Source organism: Nesoenas mayeri (assembly GCF_963082525.1).
Source record: "Nesoenas mayeri genome assembly, chromosome: 1".
Lineage (NCBI taxonomy): Eukaryota > Metazoa > Chordata > Aves > Columbiformes > Columbidae > Nesoenas > Nesoenas mayeri.
Genome location: NC_137541.1, coordinates 51444438 through 51456490, shown reverse-complemented (window position 1 = coordinate 51456490; position 12053 = coordinate 51444438). Strand labels below are relative to the sequence as shown.

The 12053-nt window shown below is 35.9% G+C and overlaps 1 protein-coding gene across 4 annotated transcripts in view; it reads right to left on the bottom strand.

Moving 5' to 3' along the window:
- PPFIA2 (PTPRF interacting protein alpha 2) overlaps positions 1-12053 on the bottom strand; it is a gene marked incomplete at both ends in the record, with an annotated part of 303052 nt that overhangs the window by 97281 nt on the left and 193718 nt on the right. For all 4 annotated transcript variants that reach the window (XM_080355800.1, XM_080355801.1, XM_080355802.1 and 1 more), the window contains one exon: positions 6949-7113. In XM_080355800.1, the coding sequence (XP_080211926.1) occupies positions 6949-7113 (165 nt within the window). The remainder of the gene's footprint in view (positions 1-6948; positions 7114-12053) is intronic.

The following is a 12053-nucleotide window of genomic DNA, read 5'->3' as shown; positions in this document are numbered from 1 at the left end:
CAATTGATTTCAAAATAAACTTGAGGGAGAATATAAAAGAATATAAAATAATATAAAAGCTGAATAAAGATTTCAGGTTGGGTCATTCACATTCCAGGAAAGAATATAAGCTAAAATTGTCATACTAACATATGCAGCATACATATAATTTGAAAAATATTTTACTCTGAGCAATATTTACCAGCTAGCAATTTTATTCATGTTTTCCTGAAGTTTGTAAGTTCATTTGAATAACCTTTGAATCTAAATACAGGGCAACAGCCAAAGCCTCTGAAAAGCCATATACAAATGTATTGCAAGGAATTTTGTACTGGATTCTCTCTTCAAATTTATGTTACAGCAAAAAGGCAAAGAGATTCATCCTAATTTATAAGAGGTGCAGGAAAGGATGTTGTTCTTGGTCACTATCCTGATAGAGACAAAGGAGCAGGAACAAATGCAAAAGATTCTCTCATAATTCTGATTTTTTATACGATGAATGCAGATTAATGATTAGAATATTACATTGTCTTCTCCTTTTTAGAAGTTGAATACAGTGAGTAGATATAGTTCACAGAATTAAGTATTGTCTTAGATTGTTTATCACTTCAGAAATAAAATGCTACTTAAATTTCATCTGGTCCTTGAATGTATTTCTGTTTTTTTACTGGCATTAGATAAAGCTTTACTAAACAAGGTTTCACAAAGTAAGACTAACCAGGTGTCACCTGATCAGAAGATGCTATAATATGCATTTTTAAAGGACAGACTCCCATGACAGTGCCACAGACACTGAAGGAAAGAGTTGCTCTCTCCATGTTAGAGGGGGTACCCAGCATGTGCCCAGATGACTGGGTATTCCTCTGGCTTTTAAATGCAACCACATTATCTTGAAATGTAACATAGTCAATGCCATGTTAGCACTGCTGTCGGTGCAAAACATCACCCATCTTTCTCCGTCTCCTAGCAACCGCTTCCCACTTTTTTCCTTGCTGTCAAATTCTTTCTTCTTTCTCTCCAGATCTGCGGCCCACAAAGAGCTTTTAAAAAACACTTGTGCATGCTAGAATTGAATAACCTTTTTCATGAACAGTCTATTGAATAAAAGCTCTCCTAGCTACCTGCTAATGAATAAAAAGTTAGTGATAATGTTGACATGAATAGGTTGTTTTCATCTGCAAGAATATTAGGTATACTTTTCTCCTGTGAATTAATCTTATGAGAACCAGTGTTTTTTGAATCTTAGCTAGGACAATAAAACCTTGTAGTTGCTTTCCTCTCTCAAGATCAACTGCGCATTTTTCTTAACTCAATTAAGAAAAGGATTTGGTAAAGAAATTGCTTGAAACAGTTCCTTCTTTCCAAATGTACAATTTAAATGTTGAACCATAAGTTTAAATCAAAATACAAAAAAAGGCTGCAGGAAAAGAATTGTGTTCAGACAGACATTACAAGTGACTTATAGGTATATAATGATATAAATAAAATAAAAATTTTTCTACTTTTTCCTCTTCCTGAATTGCATATAAGTAATTTGTTCTTCCTGATCTACTCTGTACTCATTTCTTGTAGCCAAGAAGTTAATCTGAGCTTCTCTTTTCTGTTCAACTCCAATGATGTCTAATAAACCTCATCTTCACTTGCTGTATTATAAAGTATGCCATGTATATTCATATATAATATTCCAAAATATCTCATAGTACTGTTTTACATTATTTCTACAGCTTTTCATTGCATGAAATAACACAAAGAAAGATACCAGCTACTTAGTAGCAGTAAGAGAAATCTGTGAAATCTGAAGCATTAAGAAGGTCAGGGCTGATTAACTGAATTCTCCATACAAACTATCATCCCTATGAATACAGCTGCAAATTTCAAGTGAATTCTGCAACAGCAAAGGCTATTAGAAATATCAAGTCGGATTTTCACATCAGTCCAAGTTGTAATCAGTCTTAACCTCTAGGGTTTAAAATTTGTCAATTTTTTTAACAGTGCTCATTGTTTGTAGGATATAACCTAACCATACACTCAGAAAAAACAATTTAACTTTGAATGTGAAGAAAATCTGGAAATGATAGCAGAACTTCCGATGTCCAGTGTTTTCAGATTTGTAAAAAAATTACCATAATTAGATATATAAATATGTTTGAAAATATGTATAGCTTCTGTCAAATTAAATTTCTAAATAAGAACAATAATATAGTTAGTGCAGTATCAGTTTCATTTGCTGTGACAGAATTCACTTGCCCAAGGAGACACAATGAGATTTGAGATACACAAAAAACAATAAATCTTTATAAACTAGATTATCTTTTTCATTATCTCCGTGTCATAAAGTGAAAATTCTCACAAAATACACTACAACTATGCAAGAGCAGACTACGAAGACTGTTGTTTGTCATGGCTGGGATCTCACATGGATAGCGGGGTAAGAAGTTTTACTACCTTCTACTCATTAGGACGTACTTATTGAGTTCAGCCATACAGAACTGGCTCTCTAGCATGGGAACCTCATCCCAAGCTTTCCTTCTCCAGAGAGTGAGGGGATGCTGAAGCAGCTGTTAGACATGGAAATAACTGTCAGTGACAGTCACACTTTCTCTGAATAATGCAATCATGGCCATGATCTTTCTCTGCTGGTCTATCTTTTAGACAAAATGTAAAGGCAAAGCCCAGACTTGAAATATATATAGAGTCAATAAATTTTTTGAAAGAAGTTGAGATATCTTTCCAGGTTGTCCTTATACTTAAGGAGGCCTCCATGGAAATATGAATCCTGAATTGATATATTTTCTTTTCCAACTTCCAGTCTGTTTTGTATTTTTCATTGCATTTTGTTCTAGTAATGAGGATGTTTTTGTAGTTCTCATACTGTGTACACAGCAATCCTTGCACAATCAGTCAAGTTTTGTGACAGAGCTTGTTACAACACCTCAAGATGTTTTAGTGTAGGAAGTGAAGGCAGGAAAGAAAATTTGCATTTAAGAAGAACATAAGGACTTTTTGCAGGTTTAAAAGGCAAATATTTTAATGAAAATATCTTGCTACACTTTTTCAAGGAGGTAAGGGTTAAATTTGCTTCAATGACAACATTTTTTGTGAATAGAAAAAATAAGAAAAGTTTCCATTATCCATTTGCAAAGTATCATGATACATTTTCAATGCATTTTTGACAGTTTTCATTACTTTTTAATCCATTAACCTACTTTGGTTTTGGGCACATTTTCTGATGAGGTAACACTTATTTCCTGTGACAGAAGTATATCATATACCATGCTTTTTTTTTTTGCCTCAGTATTTTCTGCAAAGTTCTACCCTCAGTTCCCTCTGAGCATAGCAGCAGAGTCTGTGGGAGTGAAGCATAACCCACAATACAGAAGGATAGGACCCTTTTGACTCAGACATACTTAAGTGAAAGGGAGTAGATTGGCTGCATCCAAGTGTGCTGAGAGACTTAATTAACTTGCTGTAGTGAGGCCTTTTTCATCTTTGCAAGGTAATGACAGTCAAGGGAGATTCCTGATGAGAGGAAAATCCACAAATGACAAATGTCATGTCCACCATCATGAAAGGCAGGAGTTATCCTGGGAAGATCCAGGGAAGTACAAGCTGGCCAGTGTTGGGAAGGTTATGGAGCAGACTTTCCTGGAAGCCATTTCCAGGCATATAAAGGAGAAGATGGCAATTCAGAAAAGCCACTATGACTTTTCCAAATGCAAATGACATCTGGTCAACCTTATTGCCTTGTGTGATGAGATGATTGTCTCCATGGGTGAGGGGAGAACAGTGAATGTTTTTTACTTTGTCTTTACCAAGGCCTTCTGCAAGACCTTCTATTTATCCCTATAGAAAAAGAAAGGTGAGATATGAATTGGATAAGTGGATTATACAGCACATTGAAAACTGGCTGTACTGCAAGGCTCAGAGGTTTGTGACCAGTGGCACAAAGTACAAGTGGAGTCCCATTACTACAAATGGAATAACCCCAGGCAACAGGACACGCTTGGTGAGTGGAAAGCAATTTTGCAGAAAAGACTGAGGGGTGAATAAAGCCAGACATACATAAGATTATATCAGCAAAAGTTGCAAGTTGAGGGAAACGATTATTTCCCTCAGGACTTCTGAGACTGTATCTGGTTTTGGGCACTCTTGTACAAGAAAGACACTGACAGCATTCAGTGAAGGCTCACCAAGCTGGTCATGGGCCGGAACACATGGTGTATGATGAGAGGCTGTGAGAGCTGGGTCAGGTTAAACTTAAGAAAGGAAAGTTCATGGGAGACCTTATTGCTGTCTATAATGAGCTAACCAGAAGATGTGGAGAAAACAAAGCCAGATTCTTCTTGGAGATGGACAGTCACAGCACAAGAGGAAACAGGTGCAAGACTCAACAAGGGAAATTCCAGCTAGGTATTACGGGAAAAAAATTACAGTGCGGGTAGTGAAACACCGGCATAGGTTTTCTCCCAGAAGATATTCAGAAGATGATTAGACAGGACCCTTAGCAACCTGAAACAGTTGGCTCTGCTTTGAGCAGGTTGGGCCAGATGGCCTCTAGGAGCTTTAGTGTACATTATTCTATTAACCTCTTAATAACTTTAACTGATTTCCATTGGTGGAGTAATACCTTATTTCTGAAGGGTCTGAAATGAATCTAACTTATATAATTATTCTGTTAAAGAAAGTGTAGAGTAGGTGCCTCACATGGCATAAAGGTTTTTTAGCACATTTGGGTGTACGCAGTCTTTTTCACTTCCATTATTTTTGAATAAGAAGACCAATAATGCTGACAATGTGTGGTATAATGTGATAGCATTATATCATCGGGTGTCTGGGTGATATATAAAATGTCTTTGATCGAATCCTTCTAAAGAGAGATACCGTAAGACAAACACATAATTTTATACAGGATTCATAACCGAAAATAACATGTGCTAGGATTATAACAAATTCCTTTAACATCCAGAACTCTTTTCTTGATTGATCTTGGATTATATTATAAAAATATTACTTATTATATCAAAATTTTTAAAAGGTTCAATGCATAGATGAGTAGCGCACAGGAAAAAGTATTTTTTGCTAATCAGTTTTAAAATGTGTTTTATAATGGAACAAATACCTCGTTAATATGATTGCAGATGGTTGATTTTTCTACACTGATAATTATTATTACCACTGGGACAGAGACCCATTATGTACATAATATGTGTATCTGTGCCACTCCAAAATTTTTAAATGAACTGAATACTGATTTTAACATGTTACATTACATTAAAGAAATATAATAATAGAATTTTCAGATACATAGGTCAAAATATCACATGCAACTTAAATCTAATTCTGTACAATAATTTTCAAAATGAGATGTAAAATAAAGTGTATGGTACCTGCACACTAAAACATTCACAAAAGAAAATGTGTAAGAAGTACATAACTGCTGAATAATCAGAATCTATTTAAAGATTAGTACTTATTATTTCTGATATTTATCCAATACAGAGTCAAAAAGCATTAAAACAGGAGAGCTCCCTAATATTTTTACAGTTTTATCATTGTTTAAAGTGCTGGATAAAAGATCAAGGCTCAGCCATAAACCCTATAAATCCTCAGAAGGTATTTTTAATAGTTTAGGATTTTGAAAGTCTTAATGACATCCAAAAGCTTACCAGAATAAATTGCTTATGCTTTCATGCTACATAGCTGAATAGAACATATAACTGAAGAGGTATAGCTAAAGACAAAATAAGCTTGGACTTGGTATAACTTACTCATTTAACTTTGAACCTGATAGTTCATGTAATATGACTCATAACTCACAGTGTTTCACATCTTTATCATCAATGAAAATAAATATTATTATATAACTACAGATACCCTATTTATAAAGCTGGGGTTTTTTAATAGTTCCTTAAATATAGCCAACTTTCTGAGCATATTTCTGAGTTTAAAAAAGTTAAATTTATTGCTATGAGACCGATTAACTGCTTCTACACAACACAGCTCAACTGTGTGATCAGTGGCTTCAGACGCTGTGCTGCACAGTGTCTGCCCTGCTTACCCAGCCATCTCAACAAGAGAAGTGACTCAGCTGCAGAGACCAGCCCAAGCAAATCATCCAAGACAGACTGCATAAGAAACCAGGTTCTTTGCTTGTGAGCAACCGTTCTCACATGCTCCCTGCATGTGTAGTTTTGAGGCACTTATAATTCAGATACATCACCTTCTGAGCATGTCGTTTCTAGACATAAACTGGATTTCTGAATTCATGTAAAGCAAGGCTCAAGGTGATACCCCATAGTTGCACAAAGTTTCATTCACACAGAAGAGTCTTTCCAGCAGAGGACACATGACAAATCCAGTGGAAAGACTCCCTTCATTAGCATGACTAGATGCAGTTATCATCAGTGTTTTTTATCTTGATTATGCAAGCCCTTTATTACTTCTGATAATGAAAGGTCTATTTTAGGTTACCCTACTTGTAGAGGGAACACTGTGCTTATGTATTAAATGCTAAAAACACCTCTGAAACTCAGGAGGTTTTCCTCCTAAAAAAATTTAAGAAGCAATTCCTTTATGTAGTTGGAAAGATCTTGTTCTGCCTTTTTACTCTGTTTTTTAAATCTGAAATACCTGCATTTTCCCAGCAATAACTTGAAAGCATGTACAGACAATAATTTCCATGGTGTCATGTTTATTTAATGGTAAATAGGAGAATCATGTCTGGTGGGGGTGAGATTTGCTTATTCTGAATAGTCAGTACTATTGCCTCCAAAAGACAGCTAAAATTACCTGAAGTGCATTACAGCTATTGGTCATATATTCTTATGAATTTCTCTGGACACGTGTAAATGCTGTAAGTACAGGACATATTCCATGAAGTAAATAAAGAACACTGTTGCTCTGCTGCATTGTAAGGCAAAGTTAAGTAAGCTGAAGAGTGTATTTAGTAAGCTTTTTTCCATACTGTACCTTTTCGTCCAAAGCCTTGTGGTGCTCAAACAGAGATTTCAGAGCTTTGAGGACCTCAACTTCACTGGAAACTCCTGAGGGAGACTGTGCTTGTCGTTTCACCACTGTCATCCTCAGTGACCTTTCGTGTCTTGAGACAAGGCACTCCAAATGCTCCAGTAACAGCTATTGGATTTGACATAAAAGGTTATCAATTTTTGTGCATCTAAGTGCCATGGAAATTCTAGCTACAAAGTGTATGGTACCAAATGGTGATTTTCTTGGCCACCTCATTGTGGGAGAGACTGCAAGAATTACTGACAACATTTAATGATTCTAAATCAGATGGAATAAGTAGACAAATAGGAAATCTACTCATGATTTCACTTAAAACTCTGGCATGAAAACCGAGAACAACAAATCACTCAGCATAAGGTATTTAACTATGTAACTAAATTCAATACATATTTACAGTATTACTTGTGATAATAATTGATGAGCATTAACGAGCAAATAACAACCAAAGTCAGCCTAAAGCATCATTCAAAAATACTAAAGAAGTTTATAAGTAATTCACATTAACTGTAATATATTTTGATTTATACTGGAAGTTACTTAAATATGTAAAAGTAAACATTATGTTTTATTACATTTTTAAGAGTATTTATTCTAAATGCTAATGGTGTTTGTTACTTTGTATTACAAACATGATGGAAAACAAAAAGGTTTATGAAGATAAATTCCAGGCTATCATAAATATCTGTAAAATAACCTGTAAATAACCTATTCTAAAAACATGAAATACTTTTTCAGTTTCAATTCAATTACTTTTTAATATTGCTTAGAGGTTAAATGAAAAACTAAAATGACATATTGATGTTGCATAGAAAGCTCCGTGCTTGTCTATACTTCCATAGATCTACCATTGCTGTTCTTACTGTCTGAACATAAAAGAGAATTGGTCTGCCGTAGGGTTAAAACAGAGTAGCTAAAAGTATGAATCACAATGCACATTGAATGTATTGTAATTACCAAATACAATTATATCTAAGTCATTGAACTGGAAGTTTGAAAGTTACAGGGATAATTGTTCGTTATTTCTCCTTCAATGTGGTTCTTAATATAGCTACTGTTACTAAAGATATATATTTATCTGTAATCCATAATTATTCTCAGCTTCATAATGACCTTTATTGTTAGACGAATTAATAGGCACAGAAGAGCAAAATCAGATCATAATCACATTACAGTTATAATGTATTGCTACTAAGTTAGGAATGATTAGGTTTTGATGTTATCTTTGCTTCAAACATGGTTCTTGTTTCTGGATTTGCACCTGGTTATTATGTTACAATAACTGTATTATTCACAAAAAATAGTAAACATATATGCAAATAATGTTAATAATTTAAGAATTGCAATAATTCCATACAGTTCAAGACAGGAGGGTATTTCTGCCATTTCTCAATTCAAGTGACAGCCTGTGTTTATCAAGACCAAATCAGCAAGAAATTCACAATCTTTGTCATCTGACCCCTGTAGGACTGAAAGCAAATATAGGTGAATTTTTACTTATTTGAGGCAGTCCAAAGTAATAGGCAAATAGGAAGAGATCACTTAATTATAGAGGCATCATTAACTTGGCTTGGGGATGTGGTAAGGTTGTAACACAGATGAGATAAGAACAGCTTCCAGATACTTACAGAGTGTATCTGTTCATAGCAGTACTTAAACACACAGTTAAGTGTTACCATGAACAGAAGTGAACTTCTGAATTTTGGTCTAAATTCACATATCTTTGTGAAATTTCTAGGACAGCTAGTTATTTAGGAGATAGCTGGAGAAGAGCAAGTCAATAGTTGATTTTTAATGCTGCGGCCTACTCTCTGCCCCATCTCACAGAATCACAGAATGTTAGGGATTGGAAGGGACCTCGAAAGATCATCTAGTCCAATCCCCCTGCTGGAGCAGGAACACCTGTTTCCAGGTGGGTTTTGAATGTCTCCAGAGTAGGAGACTCCACAACCTCCCTCGGCAGCCTGTTCCAGTGCTCTGTCACCCTCACTGAGAAGAAGTTTCTTCTCAAATTTAAGTGGAACCTTTTTTGTTCCAGCTTGTACCCATTACCCCTTTTCCTATCATTGGTTGTCACTGAGAAGAGTCTGGCTCCATCCTTTTGACACTCACTCTTTATATATCTGTAAACATTAATGAGGTCACCCCTCAGTCTCCTCTTCTCCAAGCTAAAGAGCCCCAGCTGCCTCAGCCTTTCCTCATAAGGGAGATGCTCCACTCCCTTCATCATCTTTGTTGCCCTGTGCTGGACTCTCTCCAGCAGTTCCCTGTCCTTCTGGAACTGAGGAGCCCAGAACTGGACACAATATTTCAGGTGTGGTCTCACCAGGGCAGAGTAGAGGGGAAGGAGAACCTCTCTTGACCTACTAACCACCCCCCTTCTAATACACCCCAGGATGCCATTGGCCTTCCTGGCCACAAGGGCACAGTGCTGGCTCATGGTCATCCTGCTGTCCACCAGGACCCCCAGGTCCCTTTCCCCTACACTGCTCTCTTGAAAGGAGAATTCTGAGAGTCTGTGTACAAGTCTTAGTTGGAAGGGAAGATGAGAAAATCTGGTTTAGGAGAGAGGAAAAGTGATGGTGACACAAAATTATTGGCATAGAAAATACTTCAATGATAGAAGGAATTATGAATTACCTATAGCACACAGATAAATAAGGAACATGGGGGAAAAAAAAAAAAAAAAAAAAAGAATATATATCCAGCACCCCATTTTGAACTGGTGTAGACAGACAATCTCAAGAGGGAATTTGAAGTCAGCATGGACAGAAGACAAGAGTCCTTTTAAGAGAAGGAAGAATGAAGATAGAAAAGAATGATGAGGGAAAAAAAGTTAAATAAGGTTCCAAGTGCAAGAAGAGGGCAGGGTGGTGGGAACTCCAAATTTCTAATGGGTTGAACATGAATGAGGTTACTATGTGCGATGAACAGAGCAGCACCTTAGACCTTTGTACAGCAACAGATAACATTTAACTTTAGGTTAAGTTACTGCCATGATCAAAACATGTATACTACATAAAACTAACCCTAATGAGAGTCATCCATCTAATATAGACGAAAGTTAATTTTGCCTTTAGATTAGAATTACAATTTTAGAGGTAACAAAGCCATATTTCAATACCTGCATAGATTTCATAGTCGTTAAATATATCAAGCGCAAAATATTGTGTTGTTTACTGTATCAAGACAGATGAGCTGATGTCTAGCTAAGTGTCAAAATACTCATGGAGAATTACTTCACTAGTTCTGAACATTTCATGCTTTTTCTTCCTGTTCTGTTTCACTCAAGCTAGGCAGTTTGCGGCAGTACATTTCTCCAGAAACTACCTCCTAACACTGGAATTTTCTCTACTGTCAGCCCTAAGTGTCTCAAGATGGCATGCTGACATAGGTTTCTGGCATGAAAAAATTTCTTATTTTTACTTTTCAACAAAAGTCAACTCTATTTCTCTAAAATTCTGTGAGCGCTGCTTAAAGCAAATCCAGCTGAGCAGAGAGCATTATTATATTAACCAGATCTCCAAGTGCCGCATTAGCCCCAGCTGTGCTGAAAGGGAAGTATAACCCAAGGGTTAGAACACCTAACTGTGACTGAACACCTGATGGCAAATCCTTTCCCCCTGCTCTGCTAAAATGATACTGCTATTTTATCTATCTGTGCCCCAGCTACAATTATATTTAAAAAAAAAAAAAAAAAAAAAAAAAAAGTAAAAAGAAGTACGAGATCTTCCCTACTTCCCTGAGAACAGCAAATGTAACTACACTGTCAGAACTACGAAGTATCTCATTGCTACAATGATGGGAGAAAGGACAAATAAACATATAAAAGTGACATTGAAGATAACGGTGTGTCCAAGCAAAGTTTAAGTTTAATGACTGAAGTAAATTGCAATATCTTGTGGGTATGTGGGCATGCTGAGGTCTTGTCCCCCTATAGAGTTCAATAACTACTATTCCAAATATTTGTTAGAGCACCACATAACATCGTCATAGTATTGGTAGTTCACTTGAACTACAAAAGAATTGCTAGAAACAGCTTTGGGGGTTTTAGTATGTTGCAATTAAACTCTGGCATTAATAAAGACCATGGGCTGCTGAGCATTTTCTGCTCCCTCACATTGTGTCAAGCTACTACAATTGTCGAGCACTCAGAGGGACAGGCAACTTGCAGAGAAAAGAAGATGAAGATCAAGGGCAGCAGGCAGGACAGAATCACCCACGCATCGTTGCTGTGCTTTTCCTACTGGAAACCATAAGCTTGACAATGAATTATGGAATAATCTGACAAATGAATTTTACTCTTATGCTAGGCAAATTCTAGGATGCTCAAGATGCTGTGTGGATAATTAGCTGAATGGGACGAAGGCCTCTGGAGCTCTGGACTTACAGAATGTTTCAAAATAATTATTTAAGGACTAAAAAATGCTCTAGTGCATATATTGTGAGTGAATGAAGCATCTTTAAAATGCTAATGAAAACTAGAGAAAACTCTTAGAATATACTCAGATTCCTCTATTTGTCGAATCACTTCCAAAGCACTTATGGAAGAGGTTGATTTCTCTAAAATGCATGGTTAAATTTAATGATATAAACTACATCAGTGTAGCTTGTCACCTACATATATGATACTATACCGTCTTTACTACATGGACACTGATTTGCATATGGAAAATGAAAAAAGTTAAAACATTCTTTTTCAGGAATGATGACTCAGTAAGTTGAAATTAGTGTGACTCAGTAGAGTTTGTATTACTACAAGACTTGGATTTTAATCAATACAAAATATTTTATCTTAACTTTGTTTTCAACAAACCTGTTTGTAAAAAAATAAGTTCATAGCAGGATAACAAATTGAGAAACTGAAGTATCAGGAAAGGGTGATGGAGAGAAAAGAAGAGGTATAAACAATGGAATACAGGGGACAATATAAAATATAAGGGATTTACTAAAATGAGACAGATTTAGCTTAAGGGATTCCTTAGAGGAATGGGGCAACTCAGTTAGAAGGCAATTCACTTTTGTGGTGCAGATTAATATTTTCACAAGCA